The 15,728-nt window shown below is 45.1% G+C and overlaps 1 protein-coding gene across 2 annotated transcripts in view; it reads right to left on the reverse strand.

The window, feature by feature from the left end:
- Nucleotides 1-240: 240 nt before the first annotated feature.
- Nucleotides 241-15,728, reverse strand: part of PRLHR (prolactin releasing hormone receptor) — an 85,462-nt gene continuing 69,974 nt past the window's right edge. The window contains exons 1-2 of one of the 2 annotated variants that reach the window (XM_036898972.2): nt 1,643-1,830; nt 241-1,362 (exon numbers count right to left, since the gene is read on the reverse strand). In XM_036898972.2, coding sequence (XP_036754867.1) covers nt 244-1,362 — 1,119 coding nt within the window. In that variant the 5' untranslated portion in view covers nt 1,643-1,830 and the 3' untranslated portion in view covers nt 241-243. Of the gene's footprint in view, nt 1,363-1,642; nt 1,831-15,728 lie in introns of those variants that run through there. The other variant, XM_036898971.2, reaches the window with a different exon arrangement.

Consider the following 15,728-nt stretch of genomic DNA (forward strand, 5'->3'; position numbering starts at 1 on the left):
AATCCTATTCCTTCTCCCTGGCTTCCTCCAAGCAAAGCACAAGACTCCCACGAAAGCCTACTTAACATTTTACAAAGACACAAGGACAAGGCAAGACAGCTGGACAAGAGGGCTAGGCTAGAAGTTCTGCCTCATACTGGCTTAGCTCTGGTGCTAGGAATAAGCTCTCCAGTCCAGCCTCGGGTGGGCACCCTCGGACACCAGGGGACGTGGAGCTCCCAGTCAAGTCCTGGTGCAGTGGCATCAGATGACCACACTGACTGTCGTGCTCTGGCGGGGCAGCACGATCTTGCTAGGCCAGGTGAGCAACAGCTTGCGCAGCTCCTCGCGGAAGCTGTCGTGCAACCAGGCGTAGATGAAAGGGTTGTAGCAGGCAGAGCTCATGGCTAGCCAGTGGCAGAGCAGCTGCACTAGCCCGAAGGCATAGGGGTCGATTGCGCTGGGGTCGAGGTCCCGCAGCAGGTTGAAGACGTGTAGCGGCAGCCAGCAGACGGCGAACACCACCACGACCACCACCAGCAGGCAGAAGGTGCGACGGCGACGCGCGCGATCCCAGTCAGCCTGGCTCTGGGTCACGCAGCCTGGCACCACGCGGTTCCGGAGCTTCACCGACACCCGGACGTAAGACAGGAGGATGACCAGCAGGGGGAGCAGGTAGGTGACAAGCAGCAGCCCCCAAGCGTAGAGCTGGCGCTGGCGTTCCTGGGACCCCCAAAATTCCTCGCAGAGGCGCACGCGATGTGGCTTGAGTTCGATGTGGTACGTGTGCAGGGCGGCAGGCAGCGCCAGCACCGCGGACAGCGCCCAGATGGCCAGCACCGCGTAGGCGCTGAGGCGCAGGGAAATGCGCCGGCGCAGCGGGTGCACCAGCACGACATAGCGGTCCACCGCGATGGTGGTGAGCGTGAACACGGACACGTACACGGTGACAGGCTGCAGGAAGAAGACCAGGTGGCACAGACCGCCGCCGAACACCCAGCCGCGTGGCTCGAAGGCATAGGCCAGCGTGAGCGGCACGCAGGCGGCACACATGAGCACGTCGGACAAGGCCAGGTTGCCGATGAGGAAGTTGGTCACGTTGTGCAGCCGACGCACCCGCGCGATCACCAGTACCAGTAGGCAGTTGCCCACCAGCCCCACGACCACCACGATGCTGTAGAGCAGCACAATCAGCCCCTTCAGCTGATGAACCAGCTGCAGGCCCTGGAAGGGAGGGACGGCCTGAGCGCCTGCGCCACCTGCTGACCCATTGCCCGCTGCGGGCTCTGCGCTGTGGTTGACCGGAGGTGAGGATGGCGATGGCAGCCCAGATTGTAAGTCAGGGACCCAGGAGCCCTGAGATGGCAGTGAGGCCATGGTCATCTGTCCAAAGAGAATCAAAGTCTGTCACTTTCCATTTTCAGCCCCCTCCTAGATCAACCGCGCCCCCTCCCCTTCCCTCCTCCCCCCTCCCTCGCACACACACACACCTCAATCACTCAAAAACTCCCTTTAGAATAACTGGCCAAAATAAATAACAATATTAAAATGGTGTAATCCCACTTCTGAAAAAAACAAATCTATGCACAGTTTATTTGAATGCGTCCTGCTCAATTTAGAGCCCTCACAGTTCATGCAGGTCAGATCCGGAGCATGCACCTACCTGGTGAGTGGGGCCTGGAGGGCGGGAAAGTGCTCGGGGGAGGGAGGAGCGGACGGAAACCCGCTTTTCCCTAGTGATCCTCCGCTCGGGATTGCGGTGCAAGCTTTTAGGATCTCCGCGGGAGCTGAACAGATCCAGGAGTTCCCAGTGGGCTCGCAGTTTTTGAGAGGAACTGGGAGCGCCTCCCCTCCGCCTCCCCTGCGCTCCAGCTCTCCCTTGTATGGAAAATGGTGGGCGGAGCGCGCACCGTCAGACTCGGTGGTTAGACAGCCAGAGAGAAGTACAGTGTGAGGAGGATGGAAACAGAAAGGGAAGGAGGGGCTCGCGGACCTGGGCCAGAGGGACAAGGGAGAGTGCTGACTGCGGGAGCTTGCAGCGCCCTGGGAGAGTCCCGCTCCGGAGGAGGGTGCGCTGGACGAGGGAAGAGAAGGGGCGTGAGGCGCCAGGCTCTCAGGATGATCTGGTGCAGTTTCAAAAAGGAAGGAGCAGAGGAGGGAGTGGGGTGAGGGACTGAGATACACCACGTGACGTGGGGGAAAGATGAGGGACCCGTGCTTAAGCGCAGGGTTCTGCGTAGAGGCCAGGCTGGGGTTAACAGAGACATATAGGGGTTCCGGCAGGGATTTGAACTTTAGAGCCCGGAGCTCGCTGCAGACCTTCAGGCCCTCGCCCTCCTGGGACCCACCGAGCCCTTCGCCTAGGCTGCAACACGCTTCGCGAGTAGAGAATCTGGCCGACAAAGAAAGAATTCAGCACCGCGGACAGCTCCCTAGGGGCGCGGTGGCGCGGCGCGTGGGTACCCGGGAGGCGACACCTAGGGAGTTTCGGTCCCTGTCTGGGTCAGATGCTTTCAGAGAAAGGATGGGGCCAGATTCAAAGAGCTGCTTCCTGGGCAGGGGCTGCCGAGTCCAAGAGCAGTGCGGTGTTGTAGAGGCAGATGAGCCGAGGTCTCTCAGGATGGCAGTGCGGTGATTTGTGTGACTCACCACACGTAGTGCCAATGATGACGCTTTTACCTCCCTGGGTCAGAAAATGAAGCCCTGTTACCAGTTACCCTGCACAGGCACACCAACACCCGGCCCCTACTATTCCCCTACTTCCCCTTTCCCTCTTTCTTTCTCAAGGACCATTAAGTTTCCTTTATCGGACTGAGCCTCCCAGTACAGAATGTAAGGTCCCACCCGACTGGGACCCTACCCTACCCTCTCCCACCCTGTATAAACACCCATAGGCTTCCTCATCTCATTTTAGGACTTTAAAAAAAATAGAGCAATTGCAGGATTTCCACTAGGCTAACAAAAGTAACAAACATTTGAGAAGTTTAAAAGTTACATAAAATTTAGTAGTACTAAGTCGTCTTTGAAATGCAAATTAACCTGGACCACAGTGAGGAGCACTGGTGGGCAGAAGGCTTTGGAACCTCTCCTTTAAAGCTGTCTCCTCCCCTCACCTCGTATTTCTTTTCTCCACAGGCTGAAACTTGATTGCCCCCTCTCTGGTAAAACCTTGTCCTTTTTCTTCTGGCTGAAGTTATCCCAGTTAGGTTAGAAAAAAGTAAAATCAGTCCACCCTCCAAATTCAAGTGATTATTTTTAGTGCTCCAGAAAACTGAAAAATCATTTAAAAAAATTTTTAGGACAAAGGAAAGATAGTATTTCTTATAGCTGTAGAGTAATAGATAGCAAATCACAGGATTTTATTACCTCCTCTTCCCCCAAAGCCTTCAATGGCCCACCAATGAAAGGCCAGACCATTAGCATGGCATTTCCAATCAGCATGCACACCTATTGTGATCCTTCCTCATTTTTCTGGGAGGAGTCTGGCTTTCCCCTTTGTCTGTCTCCCTCCCCATTTTCAGGCCTAGGCTATTGGATGCTAACATGTCCTCACCATTCCTGTCCAATGCCTCTCTTAGGGTTTATTCCCTTTCTCCATAAGGCTGGTTGCTTCATCCTCACTCAACACCACATTCTTCACATTCTACAAAGCCCAACTCAAAATGTACCTATCCTCAAAGTCCTTTCTCTTTCATGATCTTTCTGTCCCTTATTACTTTCTACCTTCAAAGTTGCAAAAGTGTTTTGCTCCTCTGCCTCCACCAACTACGACTATAAACTCTTTAGAGAAAGGGGCAAGGGTCTTGAAGCATTTTCATACCTACATCATTCCTGAGCCCAACTGTTACCTGATATATGTGAAGTGCTAAGTACTTCACATATATTATCTCACTTGATCCCCTTAGTAATATTATTATATCCATTTTACAGAAGAGGCTCTTCAAGGCTAAGTAACTAACCAACATGACACAACTAATAAGCAGTGGGGCTACAATTTAACTTAGATTTGCCTGATTCCAGAGCCAAAGCTCTCCACTACTGTACTTTACTACCTCTGAGTGAATGACAGAGGCACCTGCACAAACTGAAAATACAATCAGGTTCAAGTGAGACTGAATGAATATAGAGAACCCCTCCACCACAGTGGTTTATTAAGGAAAGCTAACAGATTTGGTTACAACTCTAAACTCAGAATTGCCTCACCCAAACAGATTTTTATGCCTCACCCCGAATGTCCCTTACTTATATTCCATATAGGAGACAAAACCTTGGGCTGTCTGAATTTCAGGGGATGGAATTATGCTGTATGATGACAAAAGTCATCAGGGTGTAGAAAACAGAAGACAGAGACAACAGAGTTAAGGACTGCAGTTAGGAATCTGGGAAGCCTGATTAGGTATCTGAAGACTTTATGCCAGCTAAGTTTATGCTGATACTCTGCGGTTAGCCCAAACATGAGAAACCATTACAGATCATTTTTTTAAATTACTAGTAGGGAGAGAGCAATTTTTGAGGCTTAAACAAGCAACAACAGACTAGATGCTCCCCCAGACTTGAGTGCTGTCTTTTAAGCCTGTCGTGTGTATTCCAAGAACCAGACCTCCCCCTGGCTCCTCAGGCTGAATCACAGAGCAGCTCTAGAAGCCGACAGCATGGCAGGGCTGGCCACCTACAGGAGAGAACAGCCTGTGACGAGCAGTATAACAATTGACATGGCATCAAGTACGGAAGTAAAAATACCATGTGTTCCCCCCTTAGATGACTGTGAGAAAGTGCTCTTCATCAGACTCCAGACATACAATTGTCACTTCCAGCTCCATCATGCACACACTAGAATTGTTAACTCACCAACACAGCTCAAATAGAGTGGAGGCTTACAAGCTATTATTCTGACCAGAAATATTCTTTGCCTGGGCTTTTCCTCTCATCCTGTCAAAAATCCAAAGTGTACCCCAGATGGCCCTGAGCCCTCTGGCCCTGAGATGGCTCTGAGGTGGCCTGACGAGCACACAGCTCGGTTCTGTTTTGTTCTAATCTGGGATTCTCAGGACAGGAGCGGGTGGGCCCCCCAAGGTAACACAAGGAGTTAGGGTGGAGCAGGAAATTCTTCCTGCCACCTGAGAAAAGGGAATAATGAAACCTGTTAATCCAACGTTAGCAGACATTTGTAAAGTGTCTCTTAAGCGACAAGGCCTAGACAAGGGTGAAAGATGAGTAGGACACACTCCCTGCCCTTAAAGAGCTCACAGTCTAGAGCAGACTTTGCTAGAAACAGTCAGCTAGCTGAAGGAACTATGAAAACTATCCCACATGCTCCTCTAGGAAGCTCCAGCTTAACACTGAAAAGCTCTGAGGCTCGAATGAATGAGCGATCTCTGAGACTCTAGATTTCCAGTTATTTTCAGACACAGATCTCTTGACAGCTGTTTCTTTAATATTTTTTTCTCTTAGTATAATGGTTTGCACATGAATTCTCCCCCCACCCCCCAACTAAAAATAAGGTGTTAAGCTTAGCCAACAGAGTATGAAGTGGGAGGGGGAACACCAAGCACCGCACACTGACGGGCACGTTTGCACCGGTCCTGGGGGATCTATCCCTCCACCCATCTACGGAGAAGTTTCTTCATTATCTGAACACTTAGAGAAATAAGTACAAGAGACATTTTCAGACAAACAGAAAGATTTCCCCCCAACACACATTGAAAAGGTAATCAATATGTAAAATGAATATAAAGTAAAAAGATTCTCTAAGCAAAACTTGTGCCATAGCAAAGAGTTCATCTGCTTTCTCTTGGCTGGGGGCAGAGGAGGTGCTCTCAAGACCCCCTCTTTTCTTTTTTACCTCTTCTAGGCCTGGAGTGGAAAGAGCTGCCCTGCTGTGATCTCCAGCTGCCTGACGCTTTGCCTGCAGCCCAAGTTCTAAAGCCCCACATCTAAAGCCTGGGAAGAATGGAGGGTGTTGTGCCTTTTGTTCAAAACTTACAACTCATAACATTACTAACACTAAAGAGACTTTGTAAAGGAATCTAGGTTTTAAATAACTTTGCCACTGATGAACCTTGTGTATTGGTCAGAGTTCTTTGTTACAAATGACAAAACCCACTCGGGCTGGTTTAAGGAGAAAAGAAGGCTAGCCAACCAACCCTTTCAATTGTTGGGAGGACTGGGGCATCAGCCTCAAGACTAAGCTTTCCAAGCCATCCCTGCTGAAGGAGCCTCCACCACACAGTCCCACATGCATGTTTGTGCAGCCACTGCTACCGTTGCATCCATCAATCCACTTCTGCATTAGAAACTCAATCGTGCAGCCATCGCTGCTCCTAAGAGCCACGCACCTCTCCTGTACTCTGTCCAACAAAATGGGGCCTCCTTCCCTCGGGCTCCCTCAGGCCACTCATTTCTGAATGAATGCCTCACTCAGTGCATTTGAGTGGCAGACCCAGGGTCCCATGCCTGAGCTCTCACTGTAGAGTATACTGGGAACTGGGGATCTGACCTCCACTTTGGGAAGATAATGAGGTAATTCTCCAAATGTAGGCAGATGGGGAGTAGCCATAAGTTAGGACAAGTGTTCACTATACCTGTAATCAGTCTTTGATAGCCAGTGACAATGATTTTAAAGACCATGAACTATGAGGAGACCTACCCATATGCCTTCTTCATTTGCTACCCTGCTTCTCCAACATTTTGAATGAAAATGTCAGAGAGAAACATGGCAGATTATGTATTATGTATATTTTATACTATACTAATTTAGCTTACCCTAATATATGTAAGTGTTCTACTTTATGAGAAATAAAACTAGTTTCCAAAGATGTTACCAACAGACACTAGAACAAGGTCCTCGATCCTTGTCTTCACGTATTAAAGGAATTTAACACCAAGATTTAGGAGTATGCAAGCAGGCAGGGCACTCTGTTAGAGGAGTGAGGAGACAGAAACACCCTGACAGCCCAAAGCAAGCTGCTCAAGAGAGACGGCCCGAGAAGAACCAGGGTGGCTCCTATTCTGGGGAGTGAAATGTTTATTCATTAGTTATTAGGTCACCTAGCATGAGCAGGGAGGATTTCAATTAGCACATGTGCAGGTGGATTACATACAAACATGTACATTGCAAGGTCATCTCATGCAGCATTAGCACATAAAATCTCCACCTAGGGGTGGGAAATTTAGTATTATAATAAGAAAAGGCAACTAGGGGCCACCAAATTTATCTTATGCACCTGTCACAAGTTGTTGGTTTCTTGGTCCATTGATTATCTGACCCAGCGGTCTCTAATCCTAGGACATAGTGGCTCTAAAACTTGTTAAAACAATAGATAGACATGAAAAACCAGACGCTGGAACCTTACAGAGCCAGTGGTCCACGTCACAAGGCATTTTGTCAGGACTTAGGTATGTGGGGTTGGACTTAAATATGTGGGGTATGCCTCTCCTTTTCTTCTCTCTCTCTCTACCTATCTCAAAGATACAAGAAATACAGCAACACTTTATACAAGGGTTGCTCATCCTCAGCACTATGGCCATTTTGGGTGGATAATTCTGTGCTGTGGGGGGTGGTCCTGGGCATTACAGGATATTTAGCAGCATCCCTGGCCTCTGCCCTTTGGAGGGTGGAGCACACACACCCTGATGTGACATCCAAAAATGTCCCTAGACATTGCCAAACATCTCCCAAAGGTGACTGTAAGGGACAAAATCACCCCCGGCTGAGAAGCAGTGCCTTACATCAATACGGCGCTTTTCAAGTTCACAAAGACTCTCCTTAAAAGTGTATCAGCCTTCATGGGCAACTCTTCAGACACCTTGACCCCATAACTGTATTTCAGAAACATTTCATTTCCCCATGTTGTCCTCCCAGCACTTCCTGAAATAGCAACAGGGCACACGGAGAAAGCTGATGTTAAGAAGAGAGAGAGAGCCCTAAGGTAAACCCAAGCTGGCTGCCAAAAGGAGGTGAGAACTGGTCACAGATGCAAAGTCCAAATAAGGAACGGCTTTATCACTCCTAAGTGAGAATTGCTGGGCAAATTCCTTATCCTGGAAGAACCCCAGATTAGGAAAATGTAAGAAATTCAAAATAATGCTCACCTCTGGAGGATGCTGAGAAGATCTGACATGTGTGAAGAAGTGGGCACATAGATGGCTCGGTGGCCAGTCTTGGGCAATCCTTTGTCCTGCCTATGCCACTGCTTCTTAAGAGAGTTTCTGGGGTGCAATTTACAGTGCTAACCCTTGAACATTACTCCAGAAGACAGCCTATGGTTGAAGAATTTGCTGTGTTTCAGTATAAATGTTTTCCTTCATGTCATCGTTGTTTACTAGGCATGCAGAGCCCAGGGCAAGATATTGTAAGAAGAATCAGAGGCCAAAAAAAGTTTTTTTAAATAGACACTATTGTCTAAACATTGGCAATCTAGTGAGTAAGAGAGGAGTCTACAAAAATCACTGTGATATATGGCCATGGTAAATGCTACCATCACCACCTGCATGAAAGGGAGAGGTTAATGATCACTGGGAAACTTACTAATTGCTTTATACATTAGGATTGTGTTTACCCTTATAGATCATATTTATTTTAAGGCACAAGTCTTTAAAGTATTCATAACATGTTTTACTCAACCATATCAACATTGCACATAGAGCTTAAATGTGTTCCCCCTTCTTATTTTTATGTGAAACATACACAACAATTAAGGGCGCACTATGAATCTGTACGAGTTAAGCGCTCAGGTGGTAGGAAGTGAATGAGAAGTGAATGCTCATTATGTCTTTCTAATCATCACAATGCTCTGCAGGCTACAGCTTTGTGTCGGGAATCCATTCACTCTCTTTCTCCAGCCAGTGCTCAGACCATTTTTTCCCCAGAGGATGGCTCCTAGGAATCCCTACATCCTTATCAGGCCCTGGGGTGCAGTAACTAGCAAGATTGCTGCACGGTACAGCTCCTTCTTCCTCTTTGATGGTTTAATTTTGAAATGTATGTCTTTATTAACATCCCATGAATAGCAATGGTCCAGGAATGATGCTGACACTGGGCCTGTTTGGCTGCGGTTATTCAGGGCTGGGGGAGGCCCGAGCTCGCTGAGTTGCTGGGGCCCCTGGCTCTAGTCTAGGGCAGGTCTAGTCCCTGCTCTTGGCTTATGTGGGGTTCCTCCTCACAGGTAGCTTCACTGCCACCATCCCTGGACCTCACTGCATTCCTGAAGATCCAGGACCCAGCCAGGTCACCTCCTCTGGTGACAGTCTGAACCAGGAACCCCTAAAAGATGCAGTTTTGACCAACCTGCCCAATTCAAGACCTCAGCCCAGTTTATTTTTTAACTTTTTATGGGATTATTAGCAATACTCAGACATTAGCCCCTCAGACAGCATACTGCAGCTAAGTCTATTAGGAGTAGAAAAAATATGCAAATACACGAATAAGCAAATAAGCATGAAGACCAAAACAAAAGCCATTTCTATTACATTCTTTCCCAAAGGCAGGGGCAAGGCAATTTTGCTTTCCCATTTTGATTCCAATCCTGCTGCATTATCAACTAGAAATGGCTCTTATGGATGGTAAAAATCATCTTGCATCTCCATCGCAGCATTTAGCAAGTGAAGGGCTCTTTGTAGCCACATTTAGCTGGGAACCTTAACCTTGCGGAAGCCTCTCATTTGGGTTTCCATTACTATATGTCTCCTGACAAAATGCAGTGATGAACTCACCTCATTATGTCCCCTCTGAATTATTATCTAGATGCATCTAAATTCATTCTGGTGTTACTACCTAGTGTGAGGGAACCTTTTCTTTTTTTAGACAAAATGAAGAACTGGAATGGTCCTCACAGTGTCTTTCAAGTGCATTATACAGGTGTGTGTGCACACACAGATGACATTTAGAGATGGCAGTTTGGCAGTTCAAATGTCTAGGATGGTGTGTCCTCCCTGTGTTCTATCTTAGCAAGTGGGTCTTTGTCACCAGGGAAACAGCCCTGGCTTTCATCCTGGAGGAGGTTGTGAGCAGCGTCTCTGCAAAGGGTGAATAACAGGAGTGTATTATTCTCCTCCCAGTCTTCATTGGAATCAGCTCTGGTGCTTATTAAAACTGCAGACTGCTGATACCAAGACAGACCCATTAAATGAGAACTGCTGGTGGTGAGGCCTGGGAAAATGAATTTATCACAAACACTGTGGGTTATTTGGTGCCTACTCCAGTGTGAGAACCACTGCAGACTTCCATTAGACAGTGAATCCTGGCTTCCTACTTCCCAGACATCATTGGGAAACCAGCCAGAGGGCACAAAGCAGCTGCCAAACCCAGCCTGGCCTCCTGCCAGGGGAAACCCAACAGCAGATTTCAGCGACACTCACCTCCTTACATGATAGATATTGGAAGACAATTGTATTGTATTAGCTTGGTGCTTTCTCTGCAGTCTACCTTTTTCAGGTTATCTTTAATGAAATAAATAGTACATGAACACATTCTCCTGTTTAATAGAAATGAAGCAGATAAGCCTGAAGTCCCCTTTGACCTCCACCTTCAACCCCAGTTTCCCCCAATTCAGAGGTTACACTTGTCCTCATGCATGTACATGCGTGTATCTGAACACATAAAAAAAGAAGTATTGATGGACATTTAGGTGGTTTGCAACTTCTTGCTATTACGAACCTTACAATGATAAAGATGTTCCAGATGTTGGTCAAAGAGTGCAAACTTGAAGTTATAAGCTGAGGATCTAATATCTAGCATGGTGATGATAATTAATAATACTGTATTAGATACTTGAAGGTTCTTAAGAGGGAAGATCTTATGTTTATATATATATTCCATATTAAATGTTCCCACCACAAAAACAGAAATGGTAATAATGTGATGTGATGGAGTCAACTAATACTATAGTGATAATCACTTGCAATATATTAGTGTATCAAATCAACCCATACACTTTAAGCTTATAACACAATGTTATATGTTAATTATATCTCAATGAAGTAGGGAAAAAATTCTGCTTACTAATATTTGGATTGAAATTAAATCATATTACTGAGGTAGGGCAGGGAAATGGGACAAGGGTCATGCTATTGTAAAATCTACATAGCCAGTGAAAAAGGCCCAACTTATTCTTTAAATTAATCTACTGGCTGTTCTTCCTCTTCTTCCAGCCCTTTAATCAATTAAGTAACTTTGTAACCAGGACAGGAGCTAGACCTCAGAAGTGTAAATGAACGTATCTGGATAAGGAATGCCAAGATCTGGGTCACCTAAAATAACCCTATTTTTAAGATAAAACATCAACAGGGACCCCAATACTAGGGGAACAGGGCAGCAAGACCGGTGAGCGGGTGCCTGAGGCCGGCGCCTGAGGACAAAGAAAAGCGAGCGGGTTTTTTTTTTCTTTTCTAAATTTTTGTTGTTGTTGTTGTTGTTGTTTTCTTTTTGGAAGTCTTAAAGGGGCAGGGCGGGACACTTAATCCAGAGGTAGGGAATCCGGGGTCTCTGGGCACCCTAACCCCTGGGCTGCAGGGAGCAGGGAGGCCCCTTACGGAGATAAATAGCCTCCCAGCAGCTCCTGCTCCAACGCGACTCCACCATTTTGGAGTAGCTGCCCGAGCCAGGCCACGCCCACAGCAACAGCGGAGATTAACTCCATAGCAGCCGGGCAGGAAGCAGAAACCCTGTCTGCACGCAGCTGCGCAGCACAAGCCACTAGAGGTCGCTGTTCTCCCAGGAGAGGAGGGCCACAAACCAACAAGAAAGGAAGTCCTTCCAGCCGTCACTCGTCCCAGCTCTGCAAACTATTCCTATCACCATGAAAAGGCAAAGCTACAGGCAGACAAAGATCACAGAGACAACACCAGAGAAGGAGACAGACCTAACCAGTCTTCCTGACAAAGAATTCAAAATAAGAATCATAAACATGCTGACAGAGATGCAGAGAAATACGCAAGAGAAATGGGATGAAGTCCAGAGGGAGATCACAGATGCCAGGAAGGAGATTGCAGAAGTGAAACAAACTCTGGAAGGATTTATAAGCAGAATGGATAAGATGCAAGAGGCCATTGAAGGAATAGAAACCAGAGAACAGGAATGCATAGAAGCTGACATAGAGAGAGATAAAAGGATCTCCAGGAACAAAACAATATTAAGAGAACTGTGTGACCAATCCAAAAGGAACAATATTCGTATTATAGGGGTACCAGAAGAAGAAGAGAGAGGAAAAGTGATAGAAAGTGTCTTAGAAGAAATAATTGCTGAAAACTTCCACAAACTGGGGGAGGAAATAATTGAACAGACCACGGAAATACACAGAACACCCAACAGAAAGGATCCAAGGAGAACAACACCAAGACACATAATAATTAAAATGGAAAAGATCAAGGACAGGGACAGGGTATTAAAGGCAGCCAGAGAGAGTACAAAGGTCACCTACAAAGGAAAACCCATCAGGCTATCATCAGACTTCTCGACAGAAACCCTACAGGCCAGAAGAGAATGGTATGATATATTTAATACAATGAAACAGAAGGGCCTTGAACCAAGGATACTGTATCCAGCACGACTATCATTTAAATATGATGGCAGGAATAACAATTCCCAGAGAAGCAAAAGCTGAGGGAATTTGCTTCCCACCTTCCAACAAACCACCTCTACAGGGCATCTTACAGGGACTGCCCTAGATGGGAGCACTCCAAAAAGAGCACAGAACAAAACACCCAACATATAAAGAAAGGAAGAGGAGGAATAAGAAGGGAGAGAAGAAAAGAATCTCCAGACAGTGTATATAACAGCACAATAAGCGAGCTAAGTTAGGCAGTAAGATACTAAAGAGGCTAACCGTGAACCTTTGGTAACCACGAATCTAAAGCCTGCAATGGCAATAAGTACATATTCCTCAATAGTCACCCTAAATGTAGATGGACTGAATGCACCAATCAAAAGACACAGAGTAAAAGAATGGATAAAAAAGCAAGACCCATCTGTAGCTAGAATTATCATGTATATAAATGTTAAATCACTGTGTTGTACACCTGAAACTAATGTAATATTGTGTGACAACTACCCTTCAATAAAAAATAATTATCTAAAAAAAAAAAAACAGCAAGACCCATCTATATGCTGCTTACAAGAAGCTCAACTCAAACCCAAAGACATGCACAGACTAAAAGTCAAGGGATGGAAAAACATATTTCAAGCAAACAACAGCGAGAAGAAAGAAGGGGATGCAGTACTAATATCAGACAAAATAGACTTCAAAACAAAGAAAGTAACAAGTGATAAAGAAGGACACTACATAATGATAAAGGGCTCAGTCCAACAAGAGGATATAACCATTCTAAATATATATGCACCCAACACAGGAGCACCAGCATATGTGAAACAAATACTAACAGAACTAAAGGGGGAAATAGAATGCAATGCATTCATTTTAGGAGACTTCAACACACCACTCACCCCAAAGGATAGATCCACCAGGCAGAAGATAAGTAAGGACATGGAGGCACTGAACAACACACTAGAACAGATGGACCTAATACATATCTATAGAACTCTATATCCAAAAGCAACAGGATATACATTCTTCTCAAGTGCACATGGAACATTCTCCAGAAAAGACCACATACTAGCCCACAAAAAGAGCCTCAGTAAATTCCAAAATATTGAAATTCTACCAACCAATTTTTCAGACCACAAATGTATAAAACTAGAAATAAATTCTACAAAGAAAACAAAAAGGCTCACAAACATATGGAGGCTTAACAACATGCTCCTAAATAATCAATGGATCAACGAACAAATCAAAATAGAGATCAAGGAGTATATAGAAACAAATGACAACAACAACACAAAGCCCCAACTTCTGTGGAACGCAGCAAAAGCAGTCTTAAGAGGAAAGTATATAGCGATCCAGGCACACTTGAAGAAGGAAGAACAATCCCAAATGAATGATCTAATGTCACAATTATCGAAACTGGAAAAAGAAGAACAAATGAGGCCTAAGGTCAGCAGAAGGAGGGACATAATAAAGATCAGAGAAGAAATAAATAAAACTGAGAAGAATAAAACAATAGCAAAAATCAATGAAACCAAGAGCTGGTTCTTCGAGAAAATAAACAAAATAGATAAGCCTCTAGCCAGACTTATTAAGAAGAAAAGAGAGTCAACACAAATCAACAGTATCAGAAATGAGAACGGAAAAATCACGACAGACTCCACAGAAATACAAAGAATTATTAAACACTACTATGAAAACCTATATGCCAACAAGCTGGAAAACCTAGAAGAAATGGACAACTTCCTAGAAAAATACAACCTTCCAAGACTGACCAAGGAAGAAACACAAAAGTTAAACAAACAAATTACGAGCAAAGAAATTGAAACGGTAATCAAAAAACTACCCAAGAACAAAACCCCCGGTCCGGAAGGATTTACCTCGGAATTTTATCAGACACACAGAGAAGACATAATACCCATTCTCCTTAAAGTTTTCCAAAAAATAGAAGAGGAGGGAGTACTCCCAAACTCATTCTATGAAGCCAACATCACCGTAATACCAAAACCAGGCAAAGACCCCACCAAAAAAGAAAATTACAGACAAATATCCCTGAAGAATGTAGATGTAAAAATACTCAATAAAATATTAGCAAACCGAATTCAAAAGTATATCAAAAGGATCATACACCATGACCAAGTGAGATTCATCCCAGGGATGCAAGGATGGTACAACATTCGAAAATCCATCAAAATCATCCACCACATCAACAAAAGAAGGACAAAAACCACATGATCATCTCCATAGATGCTGAAAAAGCATTTGACAAAATTCAACATCCATTCATGATAAAAACTCTCAGCAAAATGGGAATAGAGGGCAGGTACCTCAACATAATAAAGGCCATATATGATAAACCCACAGCCAACATTATATTGAACAGCGAGAAGCTGAAAGCATTTCCTATGAGATCGGGAACTAGACAGGGATGCCCACTCTCCCCACTGTTATTTAACATAGTACTGGAGGTCGTAGCCACGACAATCAGACGAAACAAAGAAATACAAGGAATCCAGATTGGTAAAGAAGAAGTTAAACTGTCACTATTTGCAGATGACATGATATTGTGCATAAAAAACCCTAAAGACTCCATTCCAAAACTACTAGATCTGATATCGGAATACAGCCAAGTTGCAGGATACAAAATTAACACACAGAAATCTGTAGCTTTCCTTTACACTAACAATGAACCAATAGAAAGAGAAATCAGGAAAACAATTCCATTCACAATTGCATCAAAAAGAATAAAATACCTAGTAATAAACCTAACCAAAGAAGTGAAAGACCTATACCCTAAAAACTACAAGTCACTCTTAAGAGAAATTAAAGGGAACACTAACAAATGGAAACTCATCCCATGCTCATGGGTAGGAAGAATTAATATCATCAAAATGGCCATCCTGCCCAAAGCAATATACAGATTTGATGCAATCCCTATCAAATTACCAGCAACATTCTTCAATGAACTGGAACTAATAATTCTAAAATTCATATGGAAACACCAAAGACCCCGAATAGCCAAAGCAATCCTGAGAAAGAAGAATAAAGTAGGGGGGATCTCACTCCCCAACTTCAAGCTCTACTACAAAGCCATAGTAATCAAGACAATTTGGTACTGGCACAAGAACAAAGCCACAGACCAGTGGAACAGAAGAGACTCCAGACATTAACCCAAACATATATGGCCAATTAATATACGAGAAAGGAGCCATG

The sequence above is a fragment of the Manis pentadactyla genome, chromosome 8, assembly GCF_030020395.1.
Source record: "Manis pentadactyla isolate mManPen7 chromosome 8, mManPen7.hap1, whole genome shotgun sequence".
NCBI classification, from domain to species: Eukaryota; Metazoa; Chordata; class Mammalia; order Pholidota; family Manidae; genus Manis; species Manis pentadactyla.